This window comes from Salvelinus alpinus, chromosome 7, assembly GCF_045679555.1.
Source record: "Salvelinus alpinus chromosome 7, SLU_Salpinus.1, whole genome shotgun sequence".
Taxonomy (NCBI): Eukaryota; Metazoa; Chordata; class Actinopteri; order Salmoniformes; family Salmonidae; genus Salvelinus; species Salvelinus alpinus.
In genome coordinates, this window is record NC_092092.1 from 17,983,807 (window position 1) to 18,007,531 (window position 23,725).

The following is a 23,725-nucleotide window of genomic DNA, read 5'->3' on the forward strand; positions in this document are numbered from 1 at the left end:
GAGGAAATTATAATACAGGCAGCATGCTCTGTAGAGAGAGAGACTCAGTCTGGAGGAAATTATAATACAGGCAGCATGCTCTGTAGAGAGAGAGACTCAGTCTGGAGGAAATTATAATACAGGCAGCATGCTCTGTAGAGAGAGAGACTCAGTCTGGAGGAAATTATAATACAGACAGCATGCTCTGTAGAGAGCGAGACTCAGTCTGGAGGAAATTATAATACAGGCAGCATGCTCTGTAGAGCGAGAGACTCAGTCTGGAGGAAATTATAATACAGGCAGCATGCTCTGTAGAGAGAGAGACTCAGTCTGGAGGAAATTATAATACAGGCAGCATGCTCTGTAGAGCGAGAGACTCAGTCTGGAGGAAATTATAATACAGGCAGCATGCTCTGCAGAGAGCGACTCAGTCTGGAGGAAATTATAATACAGGCAGCATGCTCTGTAGAGCGAGAGACTCAGTCTGGAGGAAATTATAATACAGGCAGCATGCTCTGTAGAGAGAGACTCAGTCTGGAGGAAATTATAATACAGGCAGCATGTTCTGTAGAGAGCGAGACTCAGTCTGGAGGAAATTATAATACAGGCAGCATGCTCTGTAGAGAGCGAGACTCAGTCTGGAGGAAATTATAATACAGGCAGCATGCTCTGTAGAGAGAGAGACTCAGTCTGGAGGAAATTATAATACAGGCAGCATGCTCTGTAGAGAGCGAGACTCAGTCTGGAGGAAATTATAATACAGGCAGCATGCTCTGTAGAGAGAGAGACTCAGTCTGGAGGAAATTATAATACAGGCAGCATGCTCTGTAGAGAGCGACTCAGTCTGGAGGAAATTATAATACAGGCAGCATGCTCTGTAGAGAGCGAGACTCAGTCTGGAGGAAATTATAATACAGGCAGCATGCTCTGTAGAGCGAGAGACTCAGTCTGGAGGAAATTATAATACAGGCAGCATGCTCTGTAGAGCGAGAGACTCAGTCTGGAGGAAATTATAATACAGGCAGCATGCTCTGTAGAGAGCGACTCAGTCTGGAGGAAATTATAATACAGGCAGCATGCTCTGTAGAGCGAGAGACTCAGTCTGGAGGAAATTATAATACAGGCAGCATGCTCTGTAGAGAGAGAGACTCAGTCTGGAGGAAATTATAATACAGGCAGCATGCTCTGTAGAGAGCGAGACTCAGTCTGGAGGAAATTATAATACAGGCAGCATGCTCTGTAGAGAGAGACTCAGTCTGGAGGAAATTATAATACAGGCAGCATGCTCTGTAGAGAGAGAGACTCAGTCTGGAGGAAATTATAATACAGGCAGCATGCTCTGTAGAGAGAGAGACTCAGTCTGGAGGAAATTATAATACAGGCAGCATGCTCTGTAGAGAGAGAGACTCAGTCTGGAGGAAATTATAATACAGGCAGCATGCTCTGTAGAGAGAGAGACTCAGTCTGGAGGAAATTATAATACAGGCAGCATGCTCTGTAGAGAGCGAGACTCAGTCTGGAGGAAATTATAATACAGGCAGCATGCTCTGTAGAGAGAGAGACTCAGTCTGGAGGAAATTATAATACAGGCAGCATGCTCTGTAGAGAGAGACTCAGTCTGGAGGAAATTATAATACAGGTAGCATGCTCTGTAGAGAGAGACTCAGTCTGGAGGAAATTATAATACAGGCAGCATGCTCTGTAGAGCGAGAGACTCAGTCTGGAGGAAATTATAATACAGGCAGCATGCTCTGTAGAGAGAGAGACTCAGTCTGGAGGAAATTATAATACAGGCAGCATGCTCTGTAGAGAGAGAGACTCAGTCTGGAGGAAATTATAATACAGGCAGCATGCTCTGTAGAGAGCGACTCAGTCTGGAGGAAATTATAATACAGGCAGCATGCTCTGTAGAGAGAGAGACTCAGTCTGGAGGAAATTATAATACAGGCAGCATGCTCTGTAGAGCGAGAGACTCAGTCTGGAGGAAATTATAATACAGGCAGCATGCTCTGTAGAGCGAGACACTCAGTCTGGAGGAAATTATAATACAGGCAGCATGCTCTGTAGAGAGAGAGACTCAGTCTGGAGGAAATTATAATACAGGCAGCATGCTCTGTAGAGAGAGAGACTCAGTCTGGAGGAAATTATAATACAGGCAGCATGCTCTGTAGAGAGAGAGACTCAGTCTGGAGGAAATTATAATACAGGCAGCATGCTCTGTAGAGCGAGAGACTCAGTCTGGAGGAAATTATAATACAGGCAGCATGCTCTGCAGAGAGCGACTCAGTCTGGAGGAAATTATAATACAGGCAGCATGCTCTGTAGAGCGAGAGACTCAGTCTGGAGGAAATTATAATACAGGCAGCATGCTCTGTAGAGAGAGACTCAGTCTGGAGGAAATTATAATACAGGCAGCATGTTCTGTAGAGAGCGAGACTCAGTCTGGAGGAAATTATAATACAGGCAGCATGCTCTGTAGAGAGCGAGACTCAGTCTGGAGGAAATTATAATACAGGCAGCATGCTCTGTAGAGAGAGAGACTCAGTCTGGAGGAAATTATAATACAGGCAGCATGCTCTGTAGAGAGCGAGACTCAGTCTGGAGGAAATTATAATACAGGCAGCATGCTCTGTAGAGAGAGAGACTCAGTCTGGAGGAAATTATAATACAGGCAGCATGCTCTGTAGAGAGCGACTCAGTCTGGAGGAAATTATAATACAGGCAGCATGCTCTGTAGAGAGCGAGACTCAGTCTGGAGGAAATTATAATACAGGCAGCATGCTCTGTAGAGCGAGAGACTCAGTCTGGAGGAAATTATAATACAGGCAGCATGCTCTGTAGAGCGAGAGACTCAGTCTGGAGGAAATTATAATACAGGCAGCATGCTCTGTAGAGAGCGACTCAGTCTGGAGGAAATTATAATACAGGCAGCATGCTCTGTAGAGCGAGAGACTCAGTCTGGAGGAAATTATAATACAGGCAGCATGCTCTGTAGAGAGCGACTCAGTCTGGAGGAAATTATAATACAGGCAGCATGCTCTGCAGAGAGCGACTCAGTCTGGAGGAAATTATAATACAGGCAGCATGCTCTGTAGAGCGAGAGACTCAGTCTGGAGGAAATTATAATACAGGCAGCATGCTCTGTAGAGAGCGACTCAGTCTGGAGGAAATTATAATACAGGCAGCATGCTCTGTAGAGAGAGAGACTCAGTCTGGAGGAAATTATAATACAGGCAGCATGCTCTGTAGAGAGCGACTCAGTCTGGAGGAAATTATAATACAGGCAGCATGCTCTGTAGAGAGCGAGACTCAGTCTGGAGGAAATTATAATACAGGCAGCATGCTCTGTAGAGCGAGAGACTCAGTCTGGAGGAAATTATAATACAGGCAGCATGCTCTGTAGAGAGCGACTCAGTCTGGAGGAAATTATAATACAGGCAGCATGCTCTGTAGAGCGAGAGACTCAGTCTGGAGGAAATTATAATACAGGCAGCATGCTCTGTAGAGAGCGACTCAGTCTGGAGGAAATTATAATACAGGCAGCATGCTCTGCAGAGAGCGACTCAGTCTGGAGGAAATTATAATACAGGCAGCATGCTCTGTAGAGAGAGAGACTCAGTCTGGAGGAAATTATAATACAGGCAGCATGCTCTGTAGAGCGAGAGACTCAGTCTGGAGGAAATTATAATACATGCAGCATGCTCTGTAGAGCGAGACACTCAGTCTGGAGGAAATTATAATACAGGCAGCATGCTCTGTAGAGAGAGAGACTCAGTCTGGAGGAAATTATAATACAGGCAGCATGCTCTGTAGAGAGAGAGACTCAGTCTGGAGGAAATTATAATACAGGCAGCATGCTCTGTAGAGAGAGAGACTCAGTCTGGAGGAAATTATAATACAGGCAGCATGCTCTGTAGAGCGAGAGACTCAGTCTGGAGGAAATTATAATACAGGCAGCATGCTCTGCAGAGAGCGACTCAGTCTGGAGGAAATTATAATACAGGCAGCATGCTCTGTAGAGCGAGAGACTCAGTCTGGAGGAAATTATAATACAGGCAGCATGCTCTGTAGAGAGAGACTCAGTCTGGAGGAAATTATAATACAGGCAGCATGTTCTGTAGAGAGCGAGACTCAGTCTGGAGGAAATTATAATACAGGCAGCATGCTCTGTAGAGAGCGAGACTCAGTCTGGAGGAAATTATAATACAGGCAGCATGCTCTGTAGAGAGAGAGACTCAGTCTGGAGGAAATTATAATACAGGCAGCATGCTCTGTAGAGAGCGAGACTCAGTCTGGAGGAAATTATAATACAGGCAGCATGCTCTGTAGAGAGAGAGACTCAGTCTGGAGGAAATTATAATACAGGCAGCATGCTCTGTAGAGAGCGACTCAGTCTGGAGGAAATTATAATACAGGCAGCATGCTCTGTAGAGAGCGAGACTCAGTCTGGAGGAAATTATAATACAGGCAGCATGCTCTGTAGAGCGAGAGACTCAGTCTGGAGGAAATTATAATACAGGCAGCATGCTCTGTAGAGCGAGAGACTCAGTCTGGAGGAAATTATAATACAGGCAGCATGCTCTGTAGAGAGCGACTCAGTCTGGAGGAAATTATAATACAGGCAGCATGCTCTGTAGAGCGAGAGACTCAGTCTGGAGGAAATTATAATACAGGCAGCATGCTCTGTAGAGAGCGACTCAGTCTGGAGGAAATTATAATACAGGCAGCATGCTCTGCAGAGAGCGACTCAGTCTGGAGGAAATTATAATACAGGCAGCATGCTCTGTAGAGCGAGAGACTCAGTCTGGAGGAAATTATAATACAGGCAGCATGCTCTGTAGAGAGCGACTCAGTCTGGAGGAAATTATAATACAGGCAGCATGCTCTGTAGAGAGAGAGACTCAGTCTGGAGGAAATTATAATACAGGCAGCATGCTCTGTAGAGAGCGACTCAGTCTGGAGGAAATTATAATACAGGCAGCATGCTCTGTAGAGAGCGAGACTCAGTCTGGAGGAAATTATAATACAGGCAGCATGCTCTGTAGAGCGAGAGACTCAGTCTGGAGGAAATTATAATACAGGCAGCATGCTCTGTAGAGAGCGACTCAGTCTGGAGGAAATTATAATACAGGCAGCATGCTCTGTAGAGCGAGAGACTCAGTCTGGAGGAAATTATAATACAGGCAGCATGCTCTGTAGAGAGCGACTCAGTCTGGAGGAAATTATAATACAGGCAGCATGCTCTGCAGAGAGCGACTCAGTCTGGAGGAAATTATAATACAGGCAGCATGCTCTGTAGAGCGAGAGACTCAGTCTGGAGGAAATTATAATACAGGCAGCATGCTCTGTAGAGAGCGACTCAGTCTGGAGGAAATTATAATACAGGCAGCATGCTCTGTAGAGAGCGACTCAGTCTGGAGGAAATTATAATACAGGCAGCATGCTCTGTAGAGAGCGAGACTCAGTCTGGAGGAAATTATAATACAGGCAGCATGCTCTGTAGAGCGAGAGACTCAGTCTGGAGGAAATTATAATACAGGCAGCATGCTCTGTAGAGAGCGACTCAGTCTGGAGGAAATTATAATACAGGCAGCATGCTCTGTAGAGAGCGAGACTCAGTCTGGAGGAAATTATAATACAGGCAGCATGCTCTGTAGAGCGAGAGACTCAGTCTGGAGGAAATTATAATACAGGCAGCATGCTCTGTAGAGAGCGACTCAGTCTGGAGGAAATTATAATACAGGCAGCATGCTCTGTAGAGCGAGAGACTCAGTCTGGAGGAAATTATAATACAGGCAGCATGCTCTGTAGAGAGCGACTCAGTCTGGAGGAAATTATAATACAGGCAGCATGCTCTGCAGAGAGCGACTCAGTCTGGAGGAAATTATAATACAGGCAGCATGCTCTGTAGAGCGAGAGACTCAGTCTGGAGGAAATTATAATACAGGCAGCATGCTCTGTAGAGAGCGACTCAGTCTGGAGGAAATTATAATACAGGCAGCATGCTCTGTAGAGAGAGAGACTCAGTCTGGAGGAAATTATAATACAGGCAGCATGCTCTGTAGAGAGAGACTCAGTCTGGAGGAAATTATAATACAGGCAGCATGCTCTGTAGAGAGAGACTCAGTCTGGAGGAAATTATAATACAGGCAGCATGCTCTGTAGAGAGCGAGACTCAGTCTGGAGGAAATTATAATACAGGCAGCATGCTCTGTAGAGCGAGAGACTCAGTCTGGAGGAAATTATAATACAGGCAGCATGCTCTGTAGAGAGAGAGACTCAGTCTGGAGGAAATTATAATACAGGCAGCATGCTCTGTAGAGAGAGAGACTCAGTCTGGAGGAAATTATAATACAGGCAGCATGCTCTGTAGAGAGAGAGACTCAGTCTGGAGGAAATTATAATACAGGCAGCATGCTCTGTAGAGAGAGAGACTCAGTCTGGAGGAAATTATAATACAGGCAGCATGCTCTGTAGAGAGCGACTCAGTCTGGAGGAAATTATAATACAGGCAGCATGCTCTGTAGAGAGAGAGACTCAGTCTGGAGGAAATTATAATACAGGCAGCATGCTCTGTAGAGAGAGACTCAGTCTGGAGGAAATTATAATACAGGCAGCATGCTCTGTAGAGAGCGAGACTCAGTCTGGAGGAAATTATAATACAGGCAGCATGCTCTGTAGAGAGAGAGACTCAGTCTGGAGGAAATTATAATACAGGTAGCATGCTCTGTAGAGCGAGAGACTCAGGTGTGTGTGTGTGTGTGTGTGTGTGTGTGTGTGTGTGTGTGTGTGTGTGTGTGTGTGCGTGCGTGTGTGCGTGCGTGCGTGCGTGCGTGCGTGCGTGCGTGCGTGCGTGCGTGTGTGCGTGTGTGTGTGTGTGCTTGTATTACTATCCTTGTGGGTGTGGGAAATCCCCAAAAGTCCCCACAAGGACAAAGGTTATATTAGGCTTAGGGGTTAGGTTTGGGTTATCATTACAATAACAGTTAGGTGTTAGGGGTTAAGGTTAGGGTTAAGCTTAGGGAAAATAGGATTTTGAATGGAAATCAATTTTAGGTCCCCAAAAGGATAGTAAAACATATGCAGCGTGTGTGTGTTTTAGTTTTTATACCCTTGTGTGGACCAGACGTTCTCACAAGGATAGTAAAACAAGGAAAATTCGGATAAGTGGGGTCATTTCGCCAGTCGCCACAAGGAAAAAGTATATTTTAGGCTTAGGGTTTAGGGTTAGAATTAGGGTTAGGGTTAGAATTAGGGTTAGGAGTTAAGGTTAGGGAAAATAGGATTTTGAATGGGAATCAATAATTGTTGTTATGTCCCCTTGCATAGCGTTTCTCGGCTAACGTGCTGGGCATGGCTATCTCCTCGTTGGTGATCTTCCCACATGCATTCCATACCCCAGTCAGGACATGTTAACATGATACTGTAGAATATAAACTTGTTGGTTTGATCATAAACAGGAAGTGAAGAGAGCCAACTCTTGTCCTTTGCCCTATGCATCTCTCTCTCTCCTAAGAATGTGTTCTCAGAAGTGATTTTCAGGAATGCAGGTAAGTATGTGACTGTGATGTGACTGTAAACTAATTTAAATGATTTTACTGAGTTACAGTTCATTTAAGGAAATCAGTCAATTGAAAAAAAGTAAATTAGGCCCTAATCTATGGATTTCACATGACTGGGAAAAGGCCCACCCACATAGGTTCCTGCCTTTCTAGGGAGTTTTTCCTAGCCACCGTGCTTGCTGTTTGGGATTTTAGGCTGGGTTTCTGTATAGCACTTTGTGACATTGGCTGATGTAAAAATACATTTGATTGATTGATTGACTCGGGAGCCAGGCCCACCCACTGGGAGCCAGGCCCAGCCAATCAGAATGAGTTTTTCCGCACAAAAGGGCTTTATTACAGACAGAAATACTCCTCAGTTTCATCAGCTGTCTGGGTGGCTGGTCTCAGACGATCCCACAGGTGAAGAAGCCAGATGTTGAGGTCCTGGACTGGCGTGGTTACATGTGGTCTGTGGTTGTGAGGCCAGTTGGACATACTGCCAAATTCTCTAAAATGATGTTGGAGGCGGCTTATGGCAGAGAAATGAACATTCAATTCTCTGCCAACAGCTCTGGTGGACATTCCTGCAGTCAGCATGCCAATTGCACGCTCCCTCAAAACTTCAGACATCTGTGTCATTGTGTTGTGTGACAAAACTGCACATTTTAGAGTGGCCTTTTATTGTCCCCAGCACAAGGTGCACCTGTGTAATGATCATGCTGTTTAATCTTCTTGATATGCCAGACCTGTCATGTGGATTAACTTTCTTGGCAAAGAAGAAATGCTCACTATCAGGGATGTAAACAAATTTGTGCACAAAGCTAGCTAGCTAAGCTTTTTCTGCTTATGGAACATTTCTGGAACACTTTACATGTTATGGAACACTTTACATGTTGCATTTATATTTTGTTCAGTATGAATTGTTGGGATGACACATAAAATAAAAATCTGTTGATATCCAAACATGTACCAATAGCCTCCTCCCAGATGCAATCAAAGATTAGTGCTTCCTAGCTGAGCTATTATACATGTTTGTTACATGTTTGGTTGAAATGTACAATAGAACGATGGAGACTGAGCTCCAACACCAGCAGAACTGGGGCACAGTGGAGAAGATGACCAAGGACAGCCAGAAGTTGGGAACCTTTTGTTGCCCTATCCACCAGCAAGCCCAATGGCAGATGAGTATGTGTTGTTCATATAATTAAAATGTGATTCCTATCATTAAAATATTGTTCCTATCATTACCTTTTAATGTCATCCTGTGTGATATCCAGCCAGGTTATAGAGATACCGGTGTAAGGGGGGGTCATACGTCAGCAGAGGCAACTTCTATCTATCAATCTATATACTTTTCTATCTTTCATATCCTTACCTTTTAATGTCGTCCTGTGTGTTGTCCAGGTGATACAGGTAGAGGTGTAGGGAGGGACCAGATGCCAGTAACAGGAACTTATCCAGGTAGTAGAACTGAGCCCCCCGGATGGTTTTGGAGAACTTCTCATCACCCCCCTGAAGGAAGAATAGTTATAAAAGCTTACAAATGGTTTATAACAAGTTATGAAACATATCTGCAGAATGTTACCAAAAGTGTGTTTGGTTAAGTGTAACCAAACCAATCACTACCTGATGAATAACTTTAATTATCTGGCATCCGTCTCAGCTGAGGGCCAACCATTTGATGACTGTTTAATAAGGGTTATTATGAGAAGTTATTCAACTTCTTATGGATCAGTGGGACGCTAGCGTCCCATCTCCACAACTTCCGGTGAAATTGCAGAGCACCAAATTCTAATTAAATTACTATAAATATTTAACTTTCATGAAATCACAAGTGCAATACATAAAAATAAAGCTTAACTTGTTGTTAATCCAGCCGCCGTGTGTCACGCCCTGACCATAGTTTGCTTTGTATGTTTATATGTTTTGTTTGGTCAGGGTGTGATCTGAGTGGGAATTCTATGTTGTATGTCTAGTTTGTCTGTTTCTGTGTTTGGCCTGATATGGTTCTCAATCAGAGGCAGGTGTTAGTCGTTGTCTCTGATTGGGAACCATATTTAGGTAGCCTGTTTTGTCATTGTGGGTTGTGGGTGATTGTCTATGTTAGTTGATGTTGCATGTCTGCACTCGGTTTCATTAGCGTCACGGTCGTTTGTTATTTTGTTTAGTTTGTATAGTTTGTTTAAGTGTTCTTCGTTTAATAAATAGAAGAATGGATTCACATCACGCTGCGTTTTGGTCCTCCTCTCTTTCTCCCAAAGAAGATCGTGACACCGTGTCAGATTTCAAAAAGGCTTGACGACGAAAACAAACCATGCGATTATCTGAGGACAGGGCTCAGCACACAAAACATTACAAACAGTTAGCAGCCAAGTAGATTAGTCACGAAAGTCAGAAATAGCAATAAAATTAATCGCTTACCTTTGATGATCTTCGTATGGTTGCACTCACAAGACTCCCAGTTACACAATAAATGTTAGTTTTGTTCGATAAAGTCCCTCTTTATATCCAAAAACCTCAATTTTGTTGGCGCGTTTTGTTCAGTAATCCAATGGCTCAAATGCGGTCACAAGAGGCAGACAAAAGTTCCAAATAGTATCTGTAAAGTTCGTAGAAACATCTCAAACGATGTTTATAATCAATCCTCAGGTTGTTGTTAGCCTAAATAATCGATAAAATTTCAACCGGACAATAGCGTCGTCAATATAACAGAAAAACAAGAAAGGCGCGCTCTCAGTCGTGCGCAGCAAAGAGCTCTGGGGACATCCCAGGATCCACTCACTCAATGTGGTCATTCTCCCTCATTTTTCAGACTAAAAGCCTGAAACAATGTCTAAAGACTGTTCACAGCTAGTGGAAGCCATAGGGAACGGAATCTGGGCCCTATCCCTTTAAATGGAGGAAAGACCTTTATTGGAAAAACAGCCATTTCAAAATAATGGCACTTCCTGGATGGATTTTCCTCAGGTTTTCGCCTGCCATATCAGTTCTGTTATATTCACAGCCATTATTTTAACAGTTTTGGAAACTTTAGAGTGTATTCTATCCAAATCTACCTATAATTATATGCAAATCTATAATTATATGCATATCCTAGCTTCTGGGCCTGAGTAGCAGGCAGTTTTCTTTGGGCACGCTTTTCATCCAAAATTCTGAATGCTGCCCCCTATCCTAAAAATGTATATAGCCTCAAATAACATTGAAATGTACTATTGGAATATAATTATTGCTCTATGAGCCTCTACTTTCATGGCCTGATACCACATGTGCATTAAATAGATTTACCCTTTAATAGATGGGTTTAATAGATGGGTATAATAGAAGGGTTAAAAAGATGGGTTTAATAGATGGGTTTCATTCATAATAGGGTTGGTTGCATTCATAAATCCCTCTCTCTCTCTTTCCCCCTCTCTCTTTCTCCCTTTAAAACGCTTTGAGGAGTTTTCCCTGGCCTCAAAGTCAGTAAGACACAGGAATTTCTATTTTCCATGTGGAAAAAGAGACTCATGAAAGAATATCCTTTGGATTGAAGCAGAGGGAGAGGGGCTGTGTCCTTGTCAGCATGCTATGCTCTCGTTGTGGAGCAGTTATGTGGTCCTCTTTTTTGAAGCCACTCTTTTCATATCTTTGATGCTTTTATTTTGGCAGTATAGAAGTAAAGAGGTTTATAGATAGAGGAGACAGTGGGAAAGACAGACGCAGGTGGTCTTCTTGGTCGACATATGTTAGGAGCCGGGTGTGGTACCACTGGAACAGGCTCTGCATAATGTGGTACTCTTTAACAGAGAGAGAGAGAGAGGGGAAGAGAGAAGAAGAGAGGGAAAGAAAGGAGAAGAAAGGGACAGAGAAGAGAAGAGTGGGGAAGAAAGGAGAAGAAAAGGACAGAGAAGAGAAGAGTTGGGAAGAAAGGAGAAGCGAAGGAAAGAGAGGAGAATAGAGGGAAAGAGAGGGGAAGGGTGAAGCTTTTTTCAGTGCCAAAAGACAAACCAAGAGATTAAAGGCCGTCATGCCTCATCAGGCGCTTAGCCCCAGGGCTTGTAGGAGCTGCAACGTTATATAGCCTATCTAATGTAACAGAAATTCCTGAAAAACCTGGGAAAGATTCTGGAATTTTGCAACCCTAATCAGAAAACCACCAGCTGTGATGCGGAATGTATGACAGTTTGTTCCAACCTGAAAATAAAGTGCTGAACCAGTTCGAACCCAAGTTAGGGTTCATAGTCATTTTTCGTATTGTTTTAACATGTGAAATCAACATAGCTTTTTACAAAATAGCTAATTAATTTACTCGACCCATTAGCACAGAAGAGAAGCTTGCTATGGAACACTTAATTAAGCTAGTTATTTACATGTTTGATTGGTCAGAAGAGGCGCAAATGAAATTTCACCGGTGGGGAGAGAGCAAGAGAGGGGTGGCCATGGAGGGGGCTTGGCTTGAAGCGCTGAACATCATGACATGATGTGAACTGGAATGTGTTTAGGCTTTTACTAGCATTATAACTTTACAGAATTATATACTAAACATTAGGAACAATTTTGGAACAAAAAATAACATTATTAACCAGTTCTCAAGATTTGAAAATAATGGTTCTGTTACAGAACACCAGAGATCAATGTCTTTCACAGTTCTTTTCCCTGAACCAATTCCAATGCCTGATAGATAGTGGATCTTCATTACACAGACATCTTATCAACTTCATTGTGCAAAGCCATGTGCAATAATTCTTCACCCTGCATAGTTTCCCTCCCCGAATTACATGTCTTTGTTGATGCCAAGATGCTTGCTTAAACTGCTTCAGTTCACGACAAATAGACAAACTGAAAGAGTTCCTGCCAAGTCTAGGATCTCCTCATTTAGAAGAGAGATGCTGGGATGGTTAGCAGCAGCTGAGGGGAGAAAACTGCTTTGAAAAAGAATCAGAATATGCTGCCAAAATGAAACGTCACAATGCGCTCTAAACCGCTCTGGAGACAAACAAACTCTGTTGCCCTGTCTCCAATTGTCAGAAGCTTCTATCAAAACTATTAAAGCAGTCTTCGGGAAAATTGGAATTGAATTGAGACGGAATTGAAATGGAACTGATCCCCACCCTGAAAAGCATGGGGATATAAAGGAAAGACATATACAGTATTATAAGCAATTCACACGGCCAATAAACTTTGATTTGAGTCAAATGTTCTGGGACTTCTAGGAGAGAGTGTGTCCAGTTAAGGAGTGAAGAGGATCTGCACATGCTCACAGCCAACAGACAAACAGATAGACAGACGAGCAGAGTTCTGTGCAGATGTTCCCTCTAACAACATCACACAACGCCGGGCCAAGAGACACAGTATGTCATCAACCTCATTAACTAGGTTTTTACTATTCCATGAGGCTTGTCACATCATGGACACTGGAAAAACCTGAGATGGAAAGTTACTATGCCATGATGATAGAACTATTTTGTTACATTATATACACTGAGTGTACAACACTTTTGCTCTCAGAACAGCCTTAATTTGTCGGGGCATGGACTCTACAAAGGGTCGAAAGCGTTCCACAGGGATGCTGGTCCATGTTGACTTAAATGCTTCCCGCAGTTGTGTCAAGTGGGCTGGATGTCCTTTGGGTGGTGAACCCTTCTTGATACACACAGGAAACTGTTGAGCATGAAACAACTAGCAGCGTTGCAGTTCTTGACACATACCGGTGCGCCTGGCACCAACTACCGTACCACGTTCAAAGACACTTTAAATGTTTTGTCTTGCCCATTCACCCTATGAATGGCACACATACACTACATGTACATACTACCTCAACTAACCGGTGCCCCCGCACATTGACTCTGTATCGGTACCCCCCTGTATATATTCTCGCTATTGTTATTTTACTGCTGCTCTTTAATTACTTGTTACTTTTATCTCTTATTCTTATCCATATTTTTTGGAAACTGCATTGTTGGTTAGGGGCTTTCACTGTAAGGTCGTATTCGGCACATGTGACTAATACAATTTGATTTGACATATCTCAAGGCTTAAACATCCTTATTTAACCTGTCTCCTCCCCTTCATCTACACTGATTGAAGAGGATTTCACAAGTGACATCAATAAGGGATCATAGCTTTCACCTGGATTCACCTGGTCTGTATATGTCATGGAAAGAGCAGAGGTTCCTAATGTTTTGTACATTATGTGTACAACACATTTGGGGATTAATTGTGTCTTCTGTATGTATGCTGAGTGTTTACCATGGTAACGGCAGGCTCAGGACTTCCAGTGGGCCAGATGCGGAGGGTCCTGTCTTCTGAGGCACTCAGCCACCACTGTCTGCTGTGACTCCAGGCCACACTGCTCACTGCCTTGTCATGACCTGCAAACACATCCAGAGTTGTGCTGAGTCAGCCTGGAGTTGATGAAACAGCAGTAGTGAGTAAACCTGGTACCCTTTTAAGATGAAGATCACTTCATTTGTCAAATGTACACAAAGTCCAACCGAAATTTGACTTCATCTTTAACCCTACCCCTCCGAAAGACACACATACATTTTCATTGTGCTAACCCATGCTGTAATGCCATGTACTGGCTCTGATAGGTTCTCAAATGGCACCCTATTCCCTAGTCCCCTACCCTTGGCCAGAGCTTCATAACGACACAGACAAAAGTAGTACCCTACATAAGGAATATGGTGCCATTTTGGACGCAGCTATTGTCTTTTCCAGCAAAGTTCCAGAAACTATATTACGGCCGGCTTGGCTTAGTATTATGAAAAGGGTATTAATTAAGACCACAGTAGTGAATCTGAAACCTGAGTACTAGACAGCTAAACAGAGTGAGGGTTACAACAACATCCCCACAGACACTGACATATACTTTCATACATCCACTGCTCTTGGAACAATGTCATGTCTTTGGTCTCAGGCACAGGAGAGAACTATTATAATGACCCTCTGCCCTCTAGTGGAGCCAGTCTAACAGCACCTAACCAAGCCCTGGCAGACAGAACTGTCCTCTAGTGGAGCCAGTCTAACAGCACCTAACCGAGCCCTGGCCTACATAACTGTCCTCTAGTAGAGATGGTCTAACAGCACCTAACCGAGCCCTGGCCTACTGAACTGTCCTCTAGTGGAGCCAGTCTAACAGCACCTAACCGAGCCCTGGCCTACATAACTGTCCTCTAGTAGAGATGGTCTAACAGCACCTAACCGAGCCCTGGCCTACTGAACTGTCCTCTAGTAGAGATGGTCTAACAGCACCTAACCGAGCCCTGGCCTACTGAACTGTCCTCTAGTAGAGATGGTCTAACAGCACCTAACCGAGCTCTGGCCTACAGAACTGTCCTCTAGTAGAGATGGTCTAACAGCACCTAACTGAGCCCTGGCCTACAGAACTGTCCTCTAGTAGAGATGGTCCAACAGCACCTAACCGAGCTCTGGCCTACAGAACTGTCCTCTAGTAGAGATGGTCTAACAGCACCTAACCGAGCCCTGGCCTAATGAACTGTCCTCTAGTGGAGCCAGTCTAACAGCACCTAACCGAGCTCTGGCCTACATAACTGTCCTCTAGCGGAGCCAGTCTAACAGCACCTAACCGAGCCCTGGCCTACAGAACTGTCCTCTAGTAGAGATGGTCTAACAGCACCTAACCGAGCCCTGGCCTACTGAACTGTCCTCTAGTGGAGCCAGTCTAACAGCACCTAACCGAGCCCTGGCCTACATAACTGTCCTCTAGTAGAGATGGTCTAACAGCACCTAACCGAGCCCTGGCCTACAGAACTGTCCTCTAGTGGAGCCAGCCTAACAGCACCTAACCGAGCTCTGGCCTACAGAACTGTCCTCTAGCGGAGCCAGTCTAACAGCACCTAACCGAGCCCTGGCCTACTGAACTGTCCTCTAGTGGAGCCAGCCTAACAGCACCTAACCGAGCCCTGGCCTACTGAACTGTCCTCTAGTAGAGATGGTCTAACAGCACCTAACCGAGCCCTGGCCTACTGAACTGTCCTCTAGTAGAGATGGTCTAACAGCACCTAACCGAGCTCTGGCCTACAGAACTGTCCTCTAGTAGAGATGGTCTAACAGCACCTAACCGAGCCCTGGCCTACAGAACTGTCCTCTAGTAGAGATGGTCTAACAGCACCTAACCATGCCCTGGCCTACAGAACTGTCCTCTAGTGGAGCCAGTCTAACAGCACCTAACCGAGCCCTGGCCTACAGAACTGTCCTCCAGTAGAGATGGTCTAACAGCACCTAACCGAGCCCTGGCCTACAGAACTGTCCTCTAGTAGAAATGCTCTAACAGCACCTAACCAAGCCCTGGCCTACAGAACTGTCCTCTAGTGGAGCCAGTCTAACAGCACCTAACCGAGCCCTGGCCTACAGAACTGTCCTCTAGTGGAGCCAGTCTAACAGCACCTAACCGAGCCCTGGCCTACAGAACTGTCCTCTAGTAGAGATGGTCTAACAGCACCTAACCAAGCCCTGGCCTACAGAACTGTCCTCTAGTGGAGCAGGTCTAACAGCACCTAACCGAGCCCTGGCCTACAGAACTGTCCTCCAGTAGAGATGGTCTAACAGCACCTAACCGAGCCCTGGCCTACAGAACTGTCCTCTAGTAGAAATGCTCTAACAGCACCTAACCAAGCCCTGGCCTACAGAACTGTCCTCTAGTGGAGCCAGTCTAACAGCACCTAACCGAGCCCTGGCCTACAGAACTGTCCTCTAGTGGAGCCAGTCTAACAGCACCTAACCGAGCCCTGGCCTACAGAACTGTCCTCTAGTGGAGCCAGTCTAACAGCACCTAACCGAGCCCTGGCATACAGAACTGTCCTCTAGTGGAGCCAGTCTAACAGCACCTAACCGAGCCCTGGCCTACAGAACTGTCCTCTAGTAGAAATGGTCTAACAGCACCTAACCAAGCCCTGGCCTAAAGAACTGTCCTCTAGTAGAGATGGTCTAACAGCACCTAACCGAGCCCTGGCCTACAGAACTGTCCTCTAGTGGAAATGGTCTAACAGCACATAACCGAGCCCTGGCCTACAGAACTGTCCTCTAGTGGAGCCAGTCTAACAGCACCTAACCGAGCCCTGGCCTACTGAACTGTCCTCTAGTGGAAATGGTCTAACAGCACCTAACCGAGCCCTGGCCTACTGAACTGTCCTCTAGTGGAAATGGTCTAACAGCACCTAACTGAGCCCTGGCCTACAGAACTGTCCTCTAGTGGAGCCAGTCTAACAGCACCTAACCGAGCCCTGGCCTACAGAACTGTCCTCTAGTGGAGCCAGTCTAACAGCACCTAACCGAGCCCTGGCCTACTGAACTGTCCTCTAGTAGAGATGGTCTAACAGCACCTAACCGAGCTCTGGCCTACAGAACTGTCCTCTAGTAGAGATGGTCTAACAGCACCTAACCGAGCCCTGGCCTACAGAACTGTCCTCTAGTAGAGATGGTCCAACAGCACCTAACCGAGCTCTGGCCTACAGAACTGTCCTCTAGTAGAGATGGTCTAACAGCACCTAACCGAGCCCTAGCCTACTGAACTGTCCTCTAGTGGAGCCAGTCTAACAGCACCTAACCGAGCTCTGGCCTACATAACTGTCCTCTAGCGGAGCCAGTCTAACAGCACCTAACCGAGCCCTGGCCTACATAACTGTCCTCTAGTAGAGATGGTCTAACAGCACCTAACCGAGCCCTGGCCTACAGAACTGTCCTCTAGTGGAGCCAGCCTAACAGCACCTAACCGAGCTCTGGCCTACAGAACTGTCCTCTAGCGGAGCCAGTCTAACAGCACCTAACCGAGCCCTGGCCTACTGAACTGTCCTCTAGTGGAGCCAGCCTAACAGCACCTAACCGAGCCCTGGCCTACTGAACTGTCCTCTAGTAGAGATGGTCTAACAGCACCTAACCGAGCCCTGGCCTACTGAACTGTCCTCTAGTAGAGATGGTCTAACAGCACCTAACCGAGCCCTGGCCTACTGAACTGTCCTCTAGTAGAGATGGTCTAACAGCACCTAACCGAGCTCTGGCCTACTGAACTGTCCTCTAGTAGAGATGGTCTAACAGCACCTAACCGAGCCCTGGCCTACTGAACTGTCCTCTAGTAGAGATGGTCTAACAGCACCTAACCGAGCTCTGGCCTACAGAACTGTCCTCTAGTAGAAATGGTCTAACAGCACCTAACCGAGCCCTGGCCTACAGAACTGTCCTCTAGTAGAGATGGTCTAACAGCACCTAACCAAGCCCTGGCCTACAGAACTGTCCTCTAGTGGAGCCAGTCTAACAGCACCTAACCGAGCCCTGGCCTACAGAACTGTCCTCCAGTAGAGATGGTCTAACAGCACCTAACCGAGCCCTGGCCTACAGAACTGTCCTCTAGTAGAAATGCTCTAACAGCACCTAACCAAGCCCTGGCCTACAGAACTGTCCTCTAGTGGAGCCAGTCTAACAGCACCTAACCGAGCCCTGGCCTACAGAACTGTCCTCTAGTGGAGCCAGTCTAACAGCACCTAACCGAGCCCTGGCCTACAGAACTGTCCTCTAGTAGAAATGCTCTAACAGCACCTAACCAAGCCCTGGCCTACAGAACTGTCCTCTAGTGGAGCCAGTCTAACAGCACCTAACCGAGCCCTGGCCTACAGAACTGTCCTCTAGTGGAGCCAGTCTAACAGCACCTAACCGAGCCCTGGCCTACAGAACTGTCCTCTAGTAGAGATGGTCTAACAGCACCTAACCGAGCCCTGGCCTACTGAACTGTCCTCTAGTGGAGCCAGTCTAACAGCACCTAACCGAGCCCTGGCCTACATAACTGTCCTCTAGTAGAGATGGTCTAACAGCACCTAACCGAGCCCTGGCCTACAGAACTGTCCTCTAGTGGAGCCAGCCTAACAGCACCTAACCGAGCTCTGGCCTACAGAACTGTCCTCTAGCGGAGCCAGTCTAACAGCACCTAACCGAGCCCTGGCCTACTGAACTGTCCTCTAGTGGAGCCAGCCTAACAGCACCTAACCGAGCCCTGGCCTACTGAACTGTCCTCTAGTAGAGATGGTCTAACAGCACCTAACCGAGCCCTGGCCTACTGAACTGTCCTCTAGTAGAGATGGTCTAAGAGCACCTAACCGAGCCCTGGCCTACTGAACTGTCCTCTAGTAGAGATGGTCTAACAGCACCTAACCGAGCTCTGGCCTACTGAACTGTCCTCTAGTAGAGATGGTCTAACAGCACCTAACCGAGCCCTGGCCTACTGAACTGTCCTCTAGTAGAGATGGTCTAACAGCACCTAACCGAGCTCTGGCCTACAGAACTGTCCTCTAGTAGAAATGGTCTAACAGCACCTAACCGAGCCCTGGCCTACAGAACTGTCCTCTAGTAGAGATGGTCTAACAGCACCTAACCGAGCCCTGGCCTACAGAACTGTCCTCTAGTGGAGCCAGCCTAACAGCACCTAACCGAGCTCTGGCCTACAGAACTGTCCTCTAGCGGAGCCAGTCTAACAGCACCTAACCGAGCCCTGGCCTACTGAACTGTCCTCTAGTGGAGCCAGCCTAACAGCACCTAACCGAGCCCTGGCCTACTGAACTGTCCTCTAGTAGAGATGGTCTAACAGCACCTAACCGAGCTCTGGCCTACAGAACTGTCCTCTAGTAGAAATGGTCTAACAGCACCTAACCGAGCCCTGGCCTACAGAACTGTCCTCTAGTAGAGATGGTCTAACAGCACCTAACCAAGCCCTGGCCTACAGAACTGTCCTCTAGTGGAGCCAGTCTAACAGCACCTAACCGAGCCCTGGCCTACAGAACTGTCCTCCAGTAGAGATGGTCTAACAGCACCTAACCGAGCCCTGGCCTACAGAACTGTCCTCTAGTAGAAATGCTCTAACAGCACCTAACCAAGCCCTGGCCTACAGAACTGTCCTCTAGTGGAGCCAGTCTAACAGCACCTAACCGAGCCCTGGCCTACAGAACTGTCCTCTAGTGGAGCCAGTCTAACAGCACCTAACCGAGCCCTGGCCTACAGAACTGTCCTCTAGTAGAAATGCTCTAACAGCACCTAACCAAGCCCTGGCCTACAGAACTGTCCTCTAGTGGAGCCAGTCTAACAGCACCTAACCGAGCCCTGGCCTACAGAACTGTCCTCTAGTGGAGCCAGTCTAACAGCACCTAACCGAGCCCTGGCCTACAGAACTGTCCTCTAGTAGAGATGGTCTAACAGCACCTAACCGAGCCCTGGCCTACTGAACTGTCCTCTAGTGGAGCCAGTCTAACAGCACCTAACCGAGCCCTGGCCTACATAACTGTCCTCTAGTAGAGATGGTCTAACAGCACCTAACCGAGCCCTGGCCTACAGAACTGTCCTCTAGTGGAGCCAGCCTAACAGCACCTAACCGAGCTCTGGCCTACAGAACTGTCCTCTAGCGGAGCCAGTCTAACAGCACCTAACCGAGCCCTGGCCTACTGAACTGTCCTCTAGTGGAGCCAGCCTAACAGCACCTAACCGAGCCCTGGCCTACTGAACTGTCCTCTAGTAGAGATGGTCTAACAGCACCTAACCGAGCCCTGGCCTACTGAACTGTCCTCTAGTAGAGATGGTCTAAGAGCACCTAACCGAGCCCTGGCCTACTGAACTGTCCTCTAGTAGAGATGGTCTAACAGCACCTAACCGAGCTCTGGCCTACTGAACTGTCCTCTAGTAGAGATGGTCTAACAGCACCTAACCGAGCCCTGGCCTACTGAACTGTCCTCTAGTAGAGATGGTCTAACAGCACCTAACCGAGCTCTGGCCTACAGAACTGTCCTCTAGTAGAAATGGTCTAACAGCACCTAACCGAGCCCTGGCCTACAGAACTGTCCTCTAGTAGAGATGGTCTAACAGCACCTAACCAAGCCCTGGCCTACAGAACTGTCCTCTAGTGGAGCCAGTCTAACAGCACCTAACCGAGCCCTGGCCTACAGAACTGTCCTCCAGTAGAGATGGTCTAACAGCACCTAACCGAGCCCTGGCCTACAGAACTGTCCTCTAGTAGAAATGCTCTAACAGCACCTAACCAAGCCCTGGCCTACAGAACTGTCCTCTAGTGGAGCCAGTCTAACAGCACCTAACCGAGCCCTGGCCTACAGAACTGTCCTCTAGTGGAGCCAGTCTAACAGCACCTAACCGAGCCCTGGCCTACAGAACTGTCCTCTAGTAGAGATGGTCTAACAGCACCTAACCAAGCCCTGGCCTACAGAACTGTCCTCTAGTGGAGCAGGTCAAACAGCACCTAACCGAGCCCTGGCCTACAGAACTGTCCTCCAGTAGAGATGGTCTAACAGCACCTAACCGAGCCCTGGCCTACAGAACTGTCCTCTAGTAGAAATGCTCTAACAGCACCTAACCAAGCCCTGGCCTACAGAACTGTCCTCTAGTGGAGCCAGTCTAACAGCACCTAACCGAGCCCTGGCCTACAGAACTGTCCTCTAGTGGAGCCAGTCTAACAGCACCTAACCGAGCCCTGGCCTACAGAACTGTCCTCTAGTAGAGATGGTCTAACAGCACCTAACCAAGCCCTGGCCTACAGAACTGTCCTCTAGTGGAGCCAGTCTAACAGCACCTAACCGAGCCCTGGCCTACAGAAATGTCCTCTAGTAGAAATGGTCTAACAGCACCTAACCAAGCCCTGGCCTACAGAACTGTCCTCTAGTGGAGCCAGTCTAACAGCACCTAACCGAGCCCTGGCCTACAGAACTGTCCTCTAGTGGAGCCAGTCTAACAGCACCTAACCGAGCCCTGGCCTACTGAACTGTCCTCTAGTAGAGATGGTCCAACAGCACCTAACCGAGCTCTGGCCTACAGAACTGTCCTCTAGTAGAGATGGTCTAACAGCACCTAACCGAGCCCTGGCCTACTGAACTGTCCTCTAGTGGAGCCAGTCTAACAGCACCTAACCGAGCTCTGGCCTACATAACTGTCCTCTAGCGGAGCCAGTCTAACAGGACCTAACCGAGCCCTGGCCTACAGAACTGTCCTCTAGTAGAGATGGTCTAACAGCACCTAACCGAGCCCTGGCCTACTGAACTGTCCTCTAGTGGAGCCAGTCTAACAGCACCTAACCGAGCCCTGGCCTACATAACTGTCCTCTAGTAGAGATGGTCTAACAGCACCTAACCGAGCCCTGGCCTACAGAACTGTCCTCTAGTGGAGCCAGCCTAACAGCACCTAACCGAGCTCTGGCCTACAGAACTGTCCTCTAGCGGAGCCAGTCTAACAGCACCTAACCGAGCCCTGGCCTACTGAACTGTCCTCTAGTGGAGCCAGCCTAACAGCACCTAACCGAGCCCTGGCCTACTGAACTGTCCTCTAGTAGAGATGGTCTAACAGCACCTAACCGAGCCCTGGCCTACTGAACTGTCCTCTAGTAGAGATGGTCTAACAGCACCTAACCGAGCCCTGGCCTACTGAACTGTCCTCTAGTAGAGATGGTCTAACAGCACCTAACCGAGCTCTGGCCTACTGAACTGTCCTCTAGTAGAGATGGTCTAACAGCACCTAACCGAGCCCTGGCCTACTGAACTGTCCTCTAGTAGAGATGGTCTAACAGCACCTAACCGAGCTCTGGCCTACAGAACTGTCCTCTAGTAGAAATGGTCTAACAGCACCTAACCGAGCCCTGGCCTACAGAACTGTCCTCTAGTAGAAATGCTCTAACAGCACCTAACCGAGCCCTGGCCTACAGAACTGTCCTCTAGTAGAAATGCTCTAACAGCACCTAACCAAGCCCTGGCCTACAGAACTGTCCTCTAGTGGAGCCAGTCTAACAGCACCTAACCGAGCCCTGGCCTACAGAACTGTCCTCTAGTGGAGCCAGTCTAACAGCACCTAACCAAGCCCTGGCCTACAGAACTGTCCTCTAGTAGAGATGGTCTAACAGCACCTAACCAAGCCCTGGCCTACAGAACTGTCCTCTAGTGGAGCAGGTCAAACAGCACCTAACCGAGCCCTGGCCTACAGAACTGTCCTCCAGTAGAGATGGTCTAACAGCACCTAACCGAGCCCTGGCCTACAGAACTGTCCTCTAGTAGAAATGCTCTAACAGCACCTAACCAAGCCCTGGCCTACAGAACTGTCCTCTAGTGGAGCCAGTCTAACAGCACCTAACCGAGCCCTGGCCTACAGAACTGTCCTCTAGTGGAGCCAGTCTAACAGCACCTAACCGAGCCCTGGCCTACAGAACTGTCCTCTAGTAGAGATGGTCTAACAGCACCTAACCAAGCCCTGGCCTACAGAACTGTCCTCTAGTGGAGCCAGTCTAACAGCACCTAACCGAGCCCTGGCCTACAGAAATGTCCTCTAGTAGAAATGGTCTAACAGCACCTAACCAAGCCCTGGCCTACAGAACTGTCCTCTAGTGGAGCCAGTCTAACAGCACCTAACCGAGCCCTGGCCTACAGAACTGTCCTCTAGTGGAGCCAGTCTAACAGCACCTAACCGAGCCCTGGCCTACAGAACTGTCCTCTAGTGGAGCCAGTCTAACAGCACCTAACCGAGCCCTGGCCTACAGAACTGTCCTCTAGTGGAGCCAGTCTAACAGCACCTAACCGAGCCCTGGCCTACAGAACTGTCCTCTAGTAGAAATGGTCTAACAGCACCTAACCAAGCCCTGGCCTAAAGAACTGTCCTCTAGTAGAGATGGTCTAACAGCACCTAACCGAGCCCTGGCCTACAGAACTGTCCTCTAGTGGAAATGGTCTAACAGCACATAACCGAGCCCTGGCCTACAGAACTGTCCTCTAGTGGAGCCAGTCTAACAGCACCTAACCGAGCCCTGGCCTACTGAACTGTCCTCTAGTGGAAATGGTCTAACAGCACCTAACCGAGCCCTGGCCTACATAACTGTCCTCTAGTAGAGATGGTCTAACAGCACCTAACCGAGCCCTGGCCTACAGAACTGTCCTCTAGTGGAGCCAGCCTAACAGCACCTAACCGAGCTCTGGCCTACAGATGGTCTAACAGCACCTAACCAAGCCCTGGCCTACAGAACTGTCCTCTAGTGGAGCCAGCCTAACAGCACCTAACCGAGCTCTGGCCTACAGATGGTCTAACAGCACCTAACCGAGCCCTGGCCTACAGAAATGTCCTCTAGTAGAAATGGTCTAACAGCACCTAACCAAGCCCTGGCCTACAGAACTGTCCTCTAGTGGAGCCAGTCTAACAGCACCTAACCGAGCCCTGGCCTACAGAACTGTCCTCTAGTGGAG

General features: G+C 47.4%; 1 protein-coding gene across 1 annotated transcript in view; it reads right to left on the reverse strand.

Moving 5' to 3' along the window:
• wdr27 (WD repeat domain 27) overlaps positions 1-23,725 on the reverse strand; it is a 274,954-nt gene that overhangs the window by 132,156 nt on the left and 119,073 nt on the right. Inside the window, exons 18-19 of the mRNA XM_071409311.1 lie at positions 13,752-13,873; positions 8,899-9,035 (exon numbers count right to left, since the gene is read on the reverse strand). Coding sequence (XP_071265412.1) covers positions 8,899-9,035; positions 13,752-13,873 — 259 coding nt within the window. The remainder of the gene's footprint in view (positions 1-8,898; positions 9,036-13,751; positions 13,874-23,725) is intronic.